Source organism: Pongo pygmaeus, chromosome 15, assembly GCF_028885625.2.
Source record: "Pongo pygmaeus isolate AG05252 chromosome 15, NHGRI_mPonPyg2-v2.0_pri, whole genome shotgun sequence".
NCBI classification, from domain to species: Eukaryota; Metazoa; Chordata; class Mammalia; order Primates; family Hominidae; genus Pongo; species Pongo pygmaeus.
In genome coordinates, this window is record NC_072388.2 from 28,966,574 (window position 1) to 28,985,423 (window position 18,850).

Below are 18,850 nucleotides of genomic sequence, written 5' to 3' on the forward strand. Positions count from 1 at the left end.
AGAGCACACCAGTTTGTCATAACTTTAAGAAACATTTTCACTTTATTGATATTCTGAGGATTTTAGTGATTTGGGTAATTTGGGTCTAATAAAGAATAAATTGTTGAATACTCATTTGTTTTGAGTCATCTATATTTTTAAACCCTTTCTTTAGTTGTTTTTTCATCCCTAATACAAATGCAACTTTCCCACTTGCTGGTTGTTAGAGAATGGCTTCTGGGATTATTTACATAATTTGTAGACAGCCTGTTTTAATTATTCTTAGCTCACCTATTTAGCAAACCTGAATAAAGTACTCTTTAGCTCCAGATACCTAAAGAAAAGAAGCCTACTTGTAAGGCATAGTTGATGAGATGAGAAAGAGAAATGGTGTCATGTGTTCTTTCCCCCAGTGTTCACACCTTCCACCTTAGAGGAAAAACACCCACATCTCAGTGCTCCAACCAACCGGATATAGCTGGTAAAGAATAAGCTATCAATAAACTTTGTGAGGCAAGGCTTAATTGTTACTGGATCCTCATTTTTGTTTCACTTGTTCTCATAGACAGTCTTATAGGGACTGAATTAGATCTAAAGACATCATCTGATTAGGTGATGATGTCTGTACTCTAAAGAAGGCTTAACCCTTGTTGGCAATGCTAGCTTTTCACTAGTCTTCCTTCTGAGGACTGACTTTTTATTTTTATTTTTTGGTTCAACTGCCTTATATTTTTATGGGGAAGATAAGCTTTCAAAATAAAGTAGAAACTCTCTTAACTGATCTCCACTTAGTCAACACACCAAATTAACTGATGCCCTCTGTAAACCATAGTGGCCAGTAGCCACATTATTAACATGTTGACAACTCATAACAATTTCCTTATTATCCTGTGCCTTTTTCTGCTCTCACGGTTGGGCTTTTTTTTTTTTTGGTTTTTTTTGTTTGTGGTTTTTTTTTTTTTTTTTTTGCTTACTAATGAGTTATTTGTGTTTTATTGCATTTATGTCAGTTGTATGAGTATGAAAAGAAGATTGTTTCTATAAAACTAAGTTGCACATCTTAGACTCAGTGAACATGGTGGTTTAAATATTGTTTGAATTAGGTGTGGGTAAAAAACCTTAACCATAAAAGATTGGAAAGCCTCAGAAAATACTATATTGTATGGAAATTGCTTTGCAATGTCTCTAAAATTTTTTATTCCACTCCCAAAGAACTGAACCTGGAAATCATAGGTGATTTCTGATAGGTGTGCTTTATGCAAGAAAGAAAAAAAATGTCAGTCACTGAATCTCTGTACTCAAAGAAGAAGTCTTGGACATAGATCAGTGATTGACAGACTGTGTATTTTAGGTCTTAAGTTAAACATACAACATAAATCCTGTTTTATTCTTCACATAAACTGACTTTTTTTTGTTATTAACATTAACTGACTTTGATTAACTGATCACTATTGCTCCTGATCACATTAGAGGTCTTTTACTGAACTAGAAGTCAGAACATTTCTCTGGCTGGATTTTGTGCTGATTTGTTTAAAATGATCTCTCGTCCAGTATACATATCAAGTGAAAGTTCTTATTACCTTGGTGTCTTTTCTTCAAGACAGAGGAAAAATATATTCTGTATCAGAAAGTTCACAGTGGATGAGGTATCACTTGTCTTTTATCTCTTCTCATCTCAAAATAAGATTAGTTACTATGAGAATCTGAAGTTTTTTGTTTTGTTCTGTTTTTTATTGCAAGTATGACAAAAGATAGCTCTTCAGTGAGTGGAATATCCTTCAACTCCTTACTGTGAATTTCTGGAACTACTTTTACATCTCAAAAAAAAAATGTATGAAATCAACTTTCTCTTGCTCTTGGCTCTCACTTCCCTAACACCTACTTTTATGAGGATGAAGCATTGTCATTTAGCAAGACCCAGTTTAAAAGATTCATAAAGATTAAATTCAAAGGAATAAAGACATCTCAAAACTGAATAATGAGAAAGCAAACAACCTGTGTTAGCCAGGGTTCCCCAGAGAAACAGAACTAATCCTTGGCTGAAAATACAAACATAGGATGTGGGGTTTTTTTTTTTCTTTTAAAGGGAGAATGAACTTTTTTTTTCACTGTTACATTAGATATTTAACATAATAGGTATATTCCCACATTCTACAGAGGAGTTGAATCTCAGAAATACTGAATACTTGCCTTAAGACCATCTACCAAAGCCTGAATTTTAACTTGGGTTTTTAAGTCCCATGTTCTCTCTACCATGCTGTAGTTCCATAAAACATTATCTACTAAAATTCAATGAGAATGGTTTGCTCTTTTGTAATCCCTTTGGAGTAACCATAGGATTAGGAATAATTTAAACTGAAAAATAACAACTAAGCAAGGTTTGGTGGCATTCACCTGTAATCCCGGCCACTCGGAGGCTGAGGTGGGAGGATCTCTTGAGCCTAGGGGTTCAAATCCAGTTGACCAACATAGCAAGACCCCCATCTCATAAAAAATAAAAATAACAACAGAGAGTAGAAGGGAACCTCTATAGTCTGTGATTTTTCTCTGTTGATTTCCCGTTTTTAATTTCACTGGTTCTGCTCTAATTTTTATTATTTATTTTCTTCTGCCTACTTTGGATTTAACTTGCTGTTCTTTTTCTAAGTATATCTTTTAAGAGTTCAACATTCAGCTAGGCGCGGTGGCTCACACCTGTGATCCCAGCACTTTGGGAGGCCAAGGCAAGCAGATCACTTCAGGCCAGGAGACCGGCCTGGCCAACATGGCAAAACCTCATCTCTACTAAAAATACAAAACTTAGCTGAATGTGGTGGCGCACACCTGTAGTCACTCTGGAGGCTGAGGCATGAGAATTACTTGAACCTAGGAGGCAAAGGTTGCAGTGAGCCGAGATCGTGCTACTGCACTCCAGCCTGAGTGACAGAGTGAGACTCTTTCTCAAAAAAAAAAAAAAGCGCTCAACATACTGGTTGAATAAATTAAAACTAAGTGATTTCTGAGAGCCATAAAAAACAAGACAACAGTTTACAAATACCATAGAAATATAAAGCAGTTTTCAGTATTTCATGATAATAAGGTCACTTCTGTTTATATTTTTTATACTTGCCATCTATAAAGATCACTTTGTGTACATTTTAAATTTTTTATATAGATCATTTTAGTCTGAATTTAAATATTTTTAGCACAAGTCAATACATAGGATAAATTTACAGATTAAATATTATGTTCATATTCTAAAACAGATTTAAGGCAGCTCCCTCAAATAGCACATAGAATGAAAACAATCCAATAAAAGCCCACAAATAATTCAGTAAAAGCTCAATAGTTATAATGTTAATTCTCAAATTTGGCTTTGAATTTTCTCGCAACCAAGATAAAAAAGAGAGAGATGATTAAGATAAAAAAACCTCTCTCAGAAAGATTTTCTGTTTTTTTATTCTAAGCAAACCATTTCTTAGCATCACATTACAAAAGACATTGCTCATATTGGGCATTATCTAGAATAAATTAAGTCGTGTAATGATATCAGTTACCCTTATAGATTTCATGTGACTGTTTCATATAGCAACTTTCATGAAAGCCAGGGATATAATATTAAATACAATTCAATGAGAGCAGTTCTATGAGTTACCAAGGTAGCCAAGTCTAAGTTTATCACCGTCTAATGGTTCCCTGTATACGTCCTGTTCTTAAACTAAGAATCGAATTTTTAGTATCTAGAGTGGAAAGATTGCATATTCTTTGAATAATCTATAATATCATGTTTGCATTTTGGCTTTTGATAGGAGTTAGATAACAAGTTGAGGTTATACATTCTGATTTGGGCCTGGAATGCTAGAAATTCAGTGTTTTTGGTTGAGAGAAAAAATGCATATGTTTGGAAATGAGATAACCAACTAGTAAGATTGACAGTCGGTTGTAGAAATTGAAGCTATAACCAGGTTTCTCACCTTGATAGTATACTGTCCCATCTGCACAGAAGAGAGGTAAAAGTAAAAAGATGAATTTTGTTCAGGATTCCTAAGTCACTATGGCACATGAGCTAAGTTCACTGTAGCTTGGAAACCCAACAAGTAAATATTTTCAGCCACTTGTATCATAGAACGCCTTTAAATACAATTTTATGGTTCATCTTGATGTTTTGTAACATAATTTTTCACATTGACAAACCCATGCATGTAGTGGCAAACCCACCAGTGTGAATTGCAACAAAATGCACACCTGAATAACTGAAAATAAATTAACCAGCTATTTTGTTATATTATACAAAGCAATTGAGTTTTGGAGAATTCCATTTATCTTGCAGGACACTATACATGCAATAATGAGCAAGCAGTCTCAAGGAGTTTTTACTGTAGTGACATATACCAACCACAGACAATTATAATACAGCATTACTGGTGCTACCCACCTGGATATCCAAATACAGCCCTGCAAGATGGCAGGAATTAAACACGTGAAGAAGTAAGAAAAAACAGGAATGGCTAGAATATAAACAGTCTTCAGCTTAGGTGTAGGTGATATTCTAAAAGTCTGGTTCTGAGTTCATTGTAGCTTGAGATATACTTTTTTTTAATGACCAAAATGTATTTATTTAATATACATCACAAGGGCTCAACTGAGGCTTAATTTAAAAGACAAAAACAAAAATAATACCACAGCTCATGATACAGAGTCTATACAGAAATCACAAAAAAAGACAGACCATCTAAGGAAAAGTTAAAAAGATGAAAAGATGACACAAGGACAGGCTGGGCAGCCTGGGTCAGGGCTCCTGACTGGTGACCTGTTTTGAGTAGGTTTCTTGCAGATACTTCTTAAAAGCTGTGGGGTTTTTCCAGAGTTTGGCAGCATGCGTTTTCAAGGGGCTATCAATGTTGGGTTCTCCTAGTAGGCTGGAGATGGAGGGTGTTCTGGATGGAGAGCAGAATGGTCCTGATGTCATACAGGGCAGACCACTTGTCCTTCAGGATGTCCAGGCATATGTTACCCTGGGTGTCCACACTGGCGTAGTAGCAGGGTGTGAGGAATTTCACCATGGGTGCATTGTAAGGGTAGCCACTGGGGAACTCTAGTGAGAGCTTATGCTTATACCTCAGGTCTTCATATACTGTGGCAGCTGCTCCATGGATGGCCCCTACCCATGTGAAAAGGTGGTCTGATTCAGGGAAGGCAGAAATGCCCTTGTTGCCACACATCATGAGTCATGAGCTCCTGTTTTTTTGCCCACGGGACCCCCAGCGGCACCCCAGCTTGGCTCTGCTCCTTTCTGGGAGGCTGCGATGCTAGTAGCGGCTGGGTCGCGATTTTGGGAGGCCATCCAGGCGGTGCTGGCAGAGAGACGGGAACTTGGAGAGCTCACGACTGCAACTGTGCGGGTATACTTTCCTGTAGATATTACGTCGTAGGTAGGTTTCTGTCTCACAAACCCTATCTAATTCATAATCTGGAATATTCCTAACGTAGCATTGCAACATAGAAAGGTTTATCATTCCCTGTACCTCCTGAGAAGTAGGGAGAAAGGAATATTGAGTTCTTACTGGTAGAAAGGAGGTATAACTCTTTACTCCCTTCTTGTCTTTCTTTTCGCTGCTGAATGGTTATTGGGGATAGAATTGGGGTCTGAAGAAAAGGGAAAGCCAAGAAGTATCACTCTAGACTTGTTAATCAACCCAGTCATTAGACTGAGGTAAGAAATGGGAATTATGGCTAGCAGCGAATAGAGTTCCAGAACAGTAGTGTCTATAGCTAGACTGGGGAGAGAAATAGTCAAAAGAAGGAAAAATCCCTGCAATTACTTAGAGGAAAGAAAAGGGAATTTCTTTTGTGTCCTTTCTTGGTCGTCTGGCAGATGTCCCAGGTTATGGATTTTCAAAAAGCAAGTGATGTGTACTACCTGTACTTCTCAGATAATTCTTTTTTAGAGACAAGTCTGACTATGTTAACCAGGCTGCTGTTGAACTCCTGGGCTCAAGTGATCCTCATGCCTCAGCTTCCTGAATAGCTGGGATTACAGTTGCATGCCACAGTGTCCAACTTTAGCGTCAGTTAAGTTTTAAGATTATTCCCTTTTGGTGAGAGAAGGGACAAACTAGTTTTAGAAAGTGCTCCCTTCCTTTGTTCTTTCCAAACCCTGTGGGCTGTAGCCAGTCAGATGTCTTACACAATCTGTATATGTGTGTATGTGTGCACAGCATGTTAATGTTAATTTGATATAATATAAATTGAGGCAGTGTACGGAAAAATGAATGTAAAATCAGTCTGATTGTTTACCTGATGACCGAAATTTGGAGAAAAGCACTAGAAATTTTTTAATGAGATTCCTGCCATAGAATGTCCTTCTAAAAGGATTTTTGAGAAATGCATGGCTCTCAGAGTTTGTGTTCATTATATATAATCTATATTCCACGCATAGTGCTTTTGATTGTCTAGAATGTTCCCCTTTTACTCATTTATTCTTAATATTTATTGAAGCTACCGAAGAATCTCAGTTTATTATCTTGACCTTGTTATTTTGTTTTGTATTTTTAATTTGTTCATTTTTTATGTCACTCTTATTACCCAAACCGTATTCTCTTTTGAGCCCATGTTGTAGAAGAAGAATTAATCTTTGGAATTACAGAAGTTGCTTCTCTTAGTGTTTTCTCTCATTTCAAGAATTTGAGAAAAGGCCTGTAGAAGGAAGCAATAAAGTTGTTCTTGAGGGTAGTGTAATTTTCCCTATTATCTGTGGTATACATTAGAGTATGACCTGTATTTGAATCTCAGCTCTGTACTATTTCTACTCTGGTAGTCTTGAGCAAATATATGTTTCTGTATGTCTGTTTCTTCATCTTTAAAATGAGGTTAATAATTCCTAGCTCATAGTGTTATTTGGAGAATTAAATGAGATAATGTAAGTTAGTAATTTTTGAACACTGTTCTCTGGTACCCTAGAGCTGTATGGAGACATTTCATGGATCACTTGTGTCTATTTTATGTTTAGGGTTCTGCAGAAGATTTGGTTTGAGAAAGAGGGTCCTGAGGCTCTCTCTTTAAAAACTCTTGAAAGCCATAGTTGTAAGTAAAGTGCCTTACACATGATAGGTGCCTTGAAGAGATACTAGTTCTCTTATGCAGGTTAGAAAATCTGTATAGCACTTCATTCCTTTTCCTCTTGGATGGTGCTCCCTCATAATCAGTATATTAAAGGGCTGTTACTTTTAACAGCTTTGTTGAGATGTAACTCATGTACTTTGCAATTCATCAATTTAAAACATATCATTCAATGGATTTTAGGATATTTACAGAGTTGTTGCAACCACAATCTAATTTTAAAGCATTTTTGTCACCTCAAAAAGAAACCCCCTACCTAGTACCAATCACATTAAGTTGTTTTTGGACCCTATTTCCATTGTTCATTAGAAGTTGATGTTAATAAGTAAGTTACTACATCAAAAAGAGCAAAATGAACCAAATGCCTGTGCTTACATAAGTCAGTGAGCCATGTTTTTTTACTGATTTATATATTTCCAGAAATTAGATTCTGCTATGGCATTTAGCATACTTAAATTATTTATTTATTTATTTATTTATTTATTTAGAGACAGGGTCTTACTATGTTTCCCAGGCTAGTCTCAAACTCCCAAGGCTCAAGCGATCCTCTCACCTCAGCCTCCCAAGTACCTGGGACTACAGGAATGTGCCACCGCACCTTAGCATACTGAGTTTTACGTATTCAGTCACAAAAGACTAGATTCTTTACATTTTCCACTTCTGGAAGTTCAGTCATCTATTTTCATGACTTTAAAAAATGATTACTTGGTCTGTATACGCCCTGTTCTTGGTTTCGAAATTCAACAAATGCAAGTGCTTGTTATAAGCCAGGTGGTGTTAGACTCCTAGGGTTAAACAATTAATTAAACATGCTCTAAGGAGTTTACCGTTTTAGAAAGACACGTAAACAAAGGACAGTAATATACTGTGATCTTTGTTATGATGATGATGTGTGTAAAGTGCTGTTGTACACAGATAAAGGAGTAATGAGTTATTTTGGCCAAGGAGGAGACTGGGAGAGGGTCAGAAAGGGGAGAGAGTAGGGATTGAAGGAAGAGTTGTAGAAAAGCTACAGAGAAGGTAGACGTTGAATGGGTAGAATTCACTGAGTAGATGGTAGAGGAGGAATATATTCTGCAAAAGCTGAGAGAATAACTTGAGCCTAAGACTAGAGAATTAAAAGCAAACACAGTATTTAATGACAAGTTAAAGTTTAATGAAATAACTATTTGATGTGACTAGCAGAAACTGAATTTAGTGAATAGTGATAAAACAGAAAAGGTTAGCTGGATCAGAGGGCCTGAAAGTTAGTTTAACACCTTATTTTAGCACTTTTCCCATTCCATTCCTGACTTCACTCTGCAGATAACAGCTTTTCCCAAGCTAATATTCACATTAACAGTTCCTAGTATCATCATTGTCATTCCCCAAAGTTTTCTTTTTCTTCTTTCACTACTTTGTATCCCATATCCTTTCTCATGTAAATTACTAAATACTCATCTTGTCCTTTCCATTCCCACAGCCACTACTGTGGCCTTTTTCCTAGAATCTCTTATATTTCTTTTGTTCATTTTTAGTATTATTGGTAGGACTTTCTCATTTCTAGGACTTTACATCGTATCAATTTTAGTATTCAAACTAGCTTTATAGAGTAGCTAAAATAGTTCCTATATCAGAGAGTCTGAAGAATATGAAGGGCTGGAGATTTCATAGATAAGAGCTCACTGATAGGGAATCCTCTACATGCTGATGTAGAATATATTGTTCAGTGAAAGGAAAGGGCAGAAAAGTACAGTATCATACTTCTTGGTCAGAAAGGAGGCAGATATTAGAATACAGACTCTGCTGATATTTGCACAAAGAAACTCTAAAAAACTAGAAGAAATAATACAAGAAAATACCTATAGAAGCAGGTAGAAATGGGGTGGAAGAGGACAGGGGTGAAAAATAGGACTTCTCAGTATATGTCTTTTTATGTTGTATTCATTTTTGAACTATCTGGATATTTCATCTATAAAACTTTGGCCTTGCGTGCCACTGCAAGGGAGTGGCAGTGAAAGGACTCTGATTTCTTGTTGCTCCATATATGAAATTCACTCCTTAGTCTACTATTTAGATGTTTCTACCTTGTTGTGCCTTGGCATGATCTGTGTAACTGAAATGAACTATATCTATGTCCCTAAATCACTTTCAAACTTCAACTCAAAATGTATCACTTCCTCCTCAATTGGCTATTTATTTCATTCTGCCTTTTAGCATAATGTATTTATGTTGTATATTTGTATATTGGTTTTACATTGGTATTACTATAAATCCTAATTTATTTCATGAATGGTTTCCACTCCCACTTTGATTGTTAACAACCTTAATTATAAACATTGTTTTTATAATTTCATGAATGGTTTCCACTCCCACTTGATTATTAACACCCTCAATAGTATCTGAATTATCTGAAGCATAACTTAAGAGATATTTGATCATTTTTATTTGCTTTTGAGGATCTTAATATGTTAACTTTATTTGGATAATTTTAATCCAGAAAATTTTCAATTAGGAAAGGTCTCACACAGCAAAGTTTTACTACGTTTCCGTTATCTTAAACTTCAAGATATTAAATAGGAAAACTAATAAGGAAAAAGTTTTTTTAAAAAAACAAGAAGGACAATAATTTAGTTAAAGTAACTTTCCATCCAGTTAAGGTGAATGTATGTGGATTTGCACACTAAAACAGTAAACATAACTTGACCACCTGACATGAATTTTGCATGGAGTGCAATATGATTTGTATGCCAGTAACTAATTAATACAATAAGTAAGAATTGTGTTTTTATCTTTGCTAATATATGTATGGTATGCAGAATTACTGCTGAATTTATCCATCAAATATAGTAAACAAAATAATCTTGGTTTTTTTCTATATTAAATATATATTCAAAAGTAAGACATTTTAAATTCTTTTAAGAAATGAAGGCCAGGCACAGTAGCTCACACCTGTAATCCCGCACTTTGGGAGGCTGAGACGGGCAGATTGCTTGAGCTCAGGAGTTTAATACCAGCCTGCACAACATAGCAAAACCCCATCTCTATAAAAAAAATACAGAAAAATTAGCCAGATGTGGTGACACATACCTGTGGTCTCAGCTACTCGGGAGACTTGAGTTGGGAATGAGCCTGGGAAGTTGAGATTGCACCACTATACTTCAGCCTGGTACTTCTGAACTGTACTTTTGACCTGTCTCAAAGAACATATCTTAAAATTGATCATAGAAAATAGCAATTTACAAGGTGAGTAGACCATTATGTATTTTAATGACTTAATATATTCTTATCTAATGTTTATTTTGAAACAGGCAAGAAAATTGGATGTATATTTTGAATATGAAGAAAAAATAATGAGCAAAACTACTCTGGATAAATCTCTTCTAGATATAATATCAGACCCTGATGGTATGTACCAAAAATTTGAGGTTAATGTAAGTTTCATATCTGATGAAACCAGCATTTTCAATTGAGTAAACTTTGAATAGAATTGTTGTTTTTCTGACAGTCAGTGCTAATATCAAGATAATTAAATGAGCTATTTTCTGGGAAAATTTTATAACTTAGCAGTTCCTACAGTGGAAAAATAATTTGCATTTCATTTCATTGAACTTTTATTTGATAGTATTTAAGCACTTTTTATATTCACTTGTTTAAGGTGATATATGTAAAGCTTAATTTCTGCTGGTTCCAGGAAGATTTGAAGGTATAACATTCAAAGCAAGTGTCTCTAAGTGATTCGCTTCCTAATTACTTTGGTCTACCCTCAGTTTCCTGAAAAGATGTATCTAAAACTAAATTGTGTTTTACATGTTTAGGGAGTTTACTTTTAAAGGAACTCTATGGCCAATCACTTTAAATATTTGTATGTTAGATTTTCTTAAAATATAACTATTTTTACTTAGAAAATATGATCTATGGAGGCCAGTATGTTAAGTGAAAGAAGCCAGGCACAGAAAGACACTCATGTGGAAGTTTAAAAAGTAGATCTTATGATGATAGAGTTACCAGAGGCCAGGAAAGGGAGAGAGGTGGAGGGATGAAGGGAACAAAAAAATATAAACGTATTTTTTACCACTGAACTGTGCACTTAACAATGGTAAAGACTGGCAAGGCACAGTGGTTCATGCCTGTAATCCCAGTACTTTGGGAGCTTGAGGCAGGAGGATTGCTTAAGCCCAGGAGTTTGAGACCAGCCTAGGCAATAAAGCAAGACCCCATATACACATAAAAAAATGAAGAAAGTTAGCCAGGCAGGGTGGCATGCATCTGTAGTCCCAGCTACTTGGGAGACTGAGGTCGGAGAATCCCTCGAGCCTACGAGTACGATGTTGCAGTAAGCTATGATCGCACAACTGCAGTCCAGCCTGGGTGGCAGAACAAGACCTTGTCTCAAAAACAAACAAACAAAAAAAACCACAGGCAAGAGTAGTAAAAAAAATTTTAATGTAATCCAATTGTGGTTTTTAATTATAAAGATTGTGGGATCTACATAGAGTCTTAGTCTCTGAAATTCCCTAAACTTTAGAGACCTGTAGATCATTTCAGAATAGTTTTGAATTCAAATCTCAGCTTTTTCCAAAACAAATGGAAAGCCTAGGACCCATTTTGCATATAAGCTATTTAAGCTGCATAATTATGGTTTCTGAGTTATAGTTTTGGTATGAATTTTAGACTATAATCCAAATTAGAAAATAATTTAAAAGTCCAAACTGTTTTATAATTAAAGATTCTATTTATACAAACATCTGAGATGCCATAAGTATTGCTCACACTTTTAGAAAGCTAGATTTGTGGTGAGAACATAGCATTTTAAAGGTATATGCATTTTACAGTGAAAGAAATTCAAGAAGTTATATAAGTCTATCATTTCTGAGCTACTCCTTGTTATTTACAGTAACTTTCGAGTAAAGTTGAAACAAAAAAAGCATGTTGACAGAAAGGCAGTCAGTCCTGCTTATTGCTTTCCCCTCTCTCAAACGATTTATCCCTAAAGATATTAAGTAGGATAGAGCAAGATAGGCATTCTTGCAAAGTAGCAGTCTAGTGCCACTTCGGTCCAGAATAAGATGTTGGAACCTGAGCAAGATGACTAAGGGCATCCACTCATGGAATAGAGGGAGGATTAGTAATCTGGCATTAGATGTCAAAGTTCAGGAAAGGAAAGCAGAGTGTCCACATGTGGGAGTAGTCTAGCAAGGTGTGTGAGAACCATAACAGATTGAGGAGGGTGACCCCTGCACAGGAATAAACCAGCTTGGGCCTAGGTGAGGTGAGAAGTATGTCTAGGTATGTGGATGGGTTCACTGCAGGAAATCAGAGCTCAAGTGAAGTAAGAAGGGCATCCATGCAGCAAGGGGATGGAAGCAGAGATGGGATATTTGTTATATACAGGGGACTGGCTAAATAAATATATTGGATAATATGAAGAAAGCCCAATTTCCCATTGTCAGAGAAGGAATTTATAAATATAGAAAAGGAGAAAATTAGAGTGAACCCTGTAGTGTTGGATTGGAATTAGAGGTGTTGGTGTGAACTTAGTGTTTTCACTATATATCTGTTCAGATACAGAAATAAATATAGATTGTATGTTGCGGGGGGGCGGGGTGTACACTCACGTATTCGGTAACTCTGCCAACTGAAAGGGCCTGGGAGGAGCAATGCCCAACTAGTAAAGATGCTGCCTTATAAATACAGTTTCCACTAGGACTCCTTGGAGAGGTAGCTGATTCCAGAGGTGGGGCAGGGAGCAAAAGTACAAAATGAGTCTGGAACATTTTTGTTGTGTCAGAAGGCAAGGAAGGTACTCCAAAAATGATGGAACTTGTCAAAAGAACCCAGAAGTCAGCTTGAATAGGCTCCAGATAATGACAATTTGAGCACCAAAATAAATAATAACAGATTATAACCCACTGATAAAAGAGGATGCCAAGAGTCCATGTGGACATAATAAATGAATAAATTGAAATTTCATAGGATATTTATGCAGTTTCAGAATACCTCCCCACAAAATACTTATTAACTGTAAGAAAAAGTAACGGTGCAGTGGAGAAGCACTTAGTGAACCACAGTGAACGTCATCAGTAGAGAGACATAAAATAGTGGGAAAGTACTAAGCAGATTGTGGAAAGGAAGGAGCTCAGGAAAGGCTAAGAGGTAAAGGGCTAGTAGGATTCAGTGCAAAGAACACAGCATCGCTGTTGTGATATTCTTGCCTTGGTATAACCTAAATCTAATCATGAGGAAATATTAGACAAAACTTAATTGTGTGATATTCTAGGAAGAAACCAGCCTATAGTCTTAAAAAGTAACCAAGGCCATGCAAGTCAGGAAAAATGGAGGAACTGTTTTATACAGAAGAAGACTAAAGAGGCATGACAACTGTATGTGGCACATTGATTCTGAAATTGATCCTTTTTCCATAAAATATACTGTAGACATAATTGGTAAAACTTGAAATAGGATCTGAGGATTAAATGGTAGTGAATGTGTCATGTAGTATATCACATCCTTGTAATGTGTCAGTGTTAATATCACATTTTGCTAATTGTTTTACTGAGGCTGTGTTAGAGAATGTCTTTGACATTTGGGGGTAATGGGACAGCAGGTCAGCATCTTACTCTCAAAATTTCAGGGAGAACGAAAGCTCTCCAAACTGTACTTAAAACTTTTCTCTAAAATGCATCAGATTACTCAATAAGGGAATTCTGACTTTAAAGCAGCAGTCAAAGGAGAGAGGTACGTTTGACAAGAGGTTCCAAGCTGTAGCTACAGGCTTTAGAATAATCATAGTTGTAAAGGACACATGCTAACAATTTCAGTTTGGTTTCCCTGTGGTTATGTCATTATAACCATCAGTATGCTCCCCAGCCTTTACCATCAGATTGGTCTTTAAAACCTTAGCAGATGTTCTAAGGCAGTTATTAACACTGTAGCAGTGTTCCCCTTGAAGAAGAGTGGGAGCTGTTCTTTAAGCAAAGTAAGTATCTACTATTAGAAAAGGCTGTGCTAGATGCTGAAGATACTAAAAGCAAACTCGGGGACCCACAGGCCCTAAAACTCTGAGGGAGGGGAACCTTCCTCTTGTATATTAGGATCTGTGGTCCTAAGCGGGTAGGACAACCCTCATTACTCTTTTGCCCTTTGTCCTCTAGCTGGTTGATCATAGTTGCAGCAGTTACGGCAGGAAGTGCTCAGTGAAGCAGGGTGACCAAAGCCAAAGCTTTCTAGCTGGGGCACCAAAAAGGGAAGGCCAAGGAAATGGAAAAGTACCAGGGAGATTGTGGAGAGGAAGGAGCTCAGGAAAGTAACCTCATAAAGTTGTTCATGAATTCCTGGGTTCACCCCTGAACTGCACATCTATGAAGCTGATCCTAAACAGCATTTCAAAGACTGAGAGGGGAAGAGCTAGAAGACTACCTCCCAGTCCCCAGACTGACCACTGGTTGATGGGACAGATCCCAGTAGCACTTCAAGAAGTTTTGAAAATAGAATCAATGATGGAAGAATAACCTACGGAAGGCTGATAGGAACATTAGCCTGTACTGAATCAGGCTAATTACCTGTTAAAACAAAAATATCAGTATTGTCCTAGGATTTAACAGGACCTGGAGTCTTATAACCTAATATTCCAAATGCCCCAAATACAATATTTATTTGTAAACATGAGAACTTTAGAGAACTTACCATTATCTTTATTTTACCATTCTTTGTCATATTCAGGGAGTACGGATAATTAGAGAATGAGTGTTAGTGTTCCAAATCATATAAAAAATAAGTGTCTTATCAGTCATTATGTTTTGAAGAAAATCAGCTAGTTTTTATTCTATAATAAAATACAACAATTCTGAGTTCTTGCATCTTAGGATACACTTTAAAGTGAGACTGAATATTGTTATTTGTCGAGAACAATGCTTTATCACCTTTCCACCAAAGTGCACATGATAGAAGAACAGACAATAAATGAGTTTCTCTGGACAGTCTTGGGCTTTGGGTACTAAGAGTAGTAACTCAGAGCACTGCAAGCAAGACATTACTTTGAAGTCTTATGTTTTGTCTTAAAATTTGAGGCAAATATATTCTATGTGATATAACAATTTTTTAATAAAAATATATGGTTTTCCCATTCTTATAGCAATATAAAAGCCTTCAGAAACATGTGTATTTAGGGGCCCCCCAATTTGAGAAGTATGGCTTTAGGCTCAGCTAGATGATTTTGTTTAGCCAGCAAAGTTTCATAACCCAATTCCTAGGGTGAGCATACATCTGGTTTCCCAGGATAGTCCCACTTTCATACCAGTTGTCCTTATGTAATTGTTACTGGCACCCCTTTTGCCACCTCAAAAGTATCCTGTTTTAGAATTGTATGATTACCCTGCTTATATCCTTTCTTTTCATCGTGAGTTTATATCTAAAAGGGAAATCTCAACATTACGCACAATTTGGAAGATACAATAGAGATGCTCTCATAATCACAGCCTTCTAATCCCACCTCATTTAATCTTTTCCGTATTTGTATTTTACATGGTTATAATTATATGCCTGTTACCTTAACTCAGTTAAATCAAGAGCCATGTTTTGTTTTGTCACATTTATATATGCCTTGAAATGTAACATACTTGTGTTGACTATAATACCTAATAACTACAATTAGGAAAATATTTTTTTAACCTCTTTTCCCTTATGCAGCAGGAACTCCAGAAGATAAAATGAGGTTGTTTCTTATCTATTATATAAGCACACAGCAAGCACCTTCTGAGGTATGTCCTTTATTCAGTTATTGGGAGGAAGGGGAATGCTTGTTTGTAGACTACTACAATTCAGATTTTTAAAATAGAAGTAAAAATCACTGTGGCTAAATATCTCCTTCATTCCTTTCTTTAAAAGAAAAATGGCCGGGCGTGGTGACTCACACCTGTAATCCCAACACTTTGGGAGGCCGAGGCAGGCAGATCACTTTGAGCTCAGGAGTTTGAGACCAGTCTGGGCAACATGACAAAACCCCATCTCTACTAAAAATACAAAAATTAGCCAAGTGTGGTGGTGTGCGCCTGTAATCCCAGCTACTGGGGAGGCTGAGGCAGGAGAATCTCTTGAACCTGGGAGGCAGAGGTTGCAGTGAGCCAAGATCACGCCACTGCACTCTAGCCTGGGCGACAGAGCAGTACTCCATCTCAAATAAAATAAAAGAAAATAAATAAAAGAAAAACAATTTGTTAAGGCTGCTTCTATGTACTGCTGTATTTTATAGCAACTTTTATTGTTACCAGGGGAAACTACCCGTGAAACATCTGACTGCTTTTAAGTTGTTGGAATGTAAACTGAATTTAAGTGGCCAACATTCTTATTTTTGGAAAATAACTATTCTAAACTAAGTTAATCAGATTTGCTATACTTTTTGAAAGGTTGACCTTATTTTAAGATTGTTTTAAAACTAATGTCCAATGTAGAAAATACATTGTCTATTCTATAAAAGAAAGTGGTGATTTTGGTATCAGACTTCTTCTGGGTTAGACTGTTGACTTTAATGTTAACTATATACTTTTATTGGATGAGCAAGAAGCATAAGAACCTCAATAGGACATTTAGAATGTGGCTGTTCTAAGCTCCATTCCTTTGCTGGTAGCAATTTTTTTTTTTTTTTTTAGTATCTGGTAAATTGATAGGGTTTCTGTTGGTCAAAAATCTTCAGCATATTAAGACAGCAAAACTAAACCTGATGTTTGCTCTCAGCCATTCTACTTTACCCTGGGAACACAAAGCTTCACTTCTAATTTTTTAAGAAAGTGTGGTTTTCTTTTTATAAGTATCTCTTTCAGTCCAAGGTGGGAAGATCACCTGAGGTCAGGAGTTTGAGACCAGCCTGGCCAACATGGTGAAACCCCATCTCTACTAAAAATACAAAAATTAGCTGGGCATGGTGGTGCACACCTGTAATCGCAGCTACTCGCGAGGCTGAGGCAGGAGAATGCCTTGAACCTGGAAGGCAGAGGTTGCAGTGAACCAAGATTGCTCCACTGCACTCCAGCCTGGATAATAAGAGTGGAACTCCATCTCAAAAAAAAAAGTATCTCTCATCAACAGGGGTTTACCTATATATCTCAGGGGATTCTAATAGCCTAATTAAAATATTTTTCTTAAGAATATGTGATTTTAAAACTTAATTCAGTGTTCCCTTAATTTAACCACATTATTTTTATTTACTTTTGGTAAGGATTATGTCTTTTCATAAATTTAAGTGATCATTAAGATAGGCTCCTTTAAGTTACACAAATTCAGCCAGACTTATCAGAAAATGAGTAAGGAAGAGTGAAAAAAAAAAATTTAAAAGTGCGGGGCACCGTTGACCAGTTAATGAATCTGGACCCCTAGAATGAAAATGAGATGAGAAACCGAAACCTGCAGCTCCCCTCAGTTGGTGTCATTCCCCTTGTGTTTCTGGTTTAGAAATATTCTTGGTCAAACCAAATCATTCATTTAGTGCGTGTCCCAAAGAAAAGCAGTCTATCCAAGCAGTAAAGGAAAAAATAACTTTGTTGGACTTGCTGAGAAATTTTAAAATACTGTAATTTTATAGGTGATTTGGGAGCCTCTTAAAGGTAATTTTCATTATATGTGATTTTCTTGTCTTGGGTGCTCACTTGTGTACTCATATAAGATGTGACTCCACTCTACTTGGGTGCCAAGAATTTAAACTCATGCCTTTGGTCTTACTTTTTAATTAATCAAATGGCAACAAATAACATCTTTCTTGAAAGTAAAATTTTTTGTCATATAGTTCTTTTTCTTATTTCAGGCTGATTTGGAGCAATATAAAAAAGCTTTAACTGATGCAGGATGCAACCTTAATCCTTTACAATATATCAAACAGTGGAAGTAAGTTTTATTTTCTTCTTTAATTCCTGTCATTTAAAACAGTACAATTGAGGCTTCATTCCCAAGAAAATGGGAATGCTAATAAGAAAAGTGAACAATGCCTTGGTGGTTTTATATATCCAGTGGCATAAATATTTCCTTATCTGGCCCACCCTGTTTACAACTTAAAATTACATAAAATAGTGATGCTTTTCTTTCCTGGGCAAGCTTTATAGTTTCTTTACTGATAAGGTGAGAAAGTCAAAGACTGAAATGTCTGGAGTCAAATGTCTCCAAGTCATTAAGAGGAAATTTTAATTTGACTAGTAATCAAAGAAATGCGAATTAACATAATGCAGACATTTAGAAAATACCATGCCAAGGATACAGGAAAATTCATTTGTGCATTTTATACTCTGCTATTAGGAATATAAATTGTCAAAATTTTTCTGGATGGTATAAAGAGTTCTTTAAAAATAGCTCTGACCTAGTACTTCTCTTAAGGATTTATCCCAAAGAAGTAATTGGAACTAAGATTTTAGACAGAATTGTAATAATGAAATTTTTAAAAACAACCTAAATGTCTAGCAGTAGTATTAGTAAGTGAATTGTGGTGTTTCTGCAAGATAAATACAGTCAAGTCATTAAAAATCAGAAGGCCTACTTAATGACATTGAGAAATGCTCATGTTATATTGTAAAGTAAAAAAAAAAAAAAATTATAACACTCTTCATTGATTTGTTTAATAAATATTTCCTAATAGTGAGCATGATAAACAAGGCCCCAACTGTCAGAGAATTCACATTTGTGTTGAGGAAACAATTAACAAATAAGCAAATAAATGAACAGAATAATGTTAAACCATGTTAAATAACATAAGAAATAAAACTAAGTGGTAAGATTTTAACCTGCTGGGGGTGATAGCTAAATTTGCTTAGGA

General features: G+C 36.0%; 1 protein-coding gene and 1 pseudogene across 3 annotated transcripts in view; one reads left to right on the forward strand and one right to left on the reverse strand.

The window, feature by feature from the left end:
• The window catches only part of SCFD1 (sec1 family domain containing 1), a 105,672-nt gene that overhangs the window by 55,836 nt on the left and 30,986 nt on the right, over window positions 1–18,850 (forward strand). For all 3 annotated transcript variants that reach the window (XM_063651498.1, XM_054448284.2, XM_054448286.2), the window contains 3 exons: window positions 10,368–10,464; window positions 15,745–15,815; window positions 17,852–17,931. In XM_063651498.1, coding sequence (XP_063507568.1) covers window positions 10,368–10,464; window positions 15,745–15,815; window positions 17,852–17,931 — 248 coding nt within the window. The remainder of the gene's footprint in view (window positions 1–10,367; window positions 10,465–15,744; window positions 15,816–17,851; window positions 17,932–18,850) is intronic.
• LOC134738137 (ubiquitin-conjugating enzyme E2 C-like) lies at window positions 4,748–10,098 on the reverse strand (annotated as a pseudogene).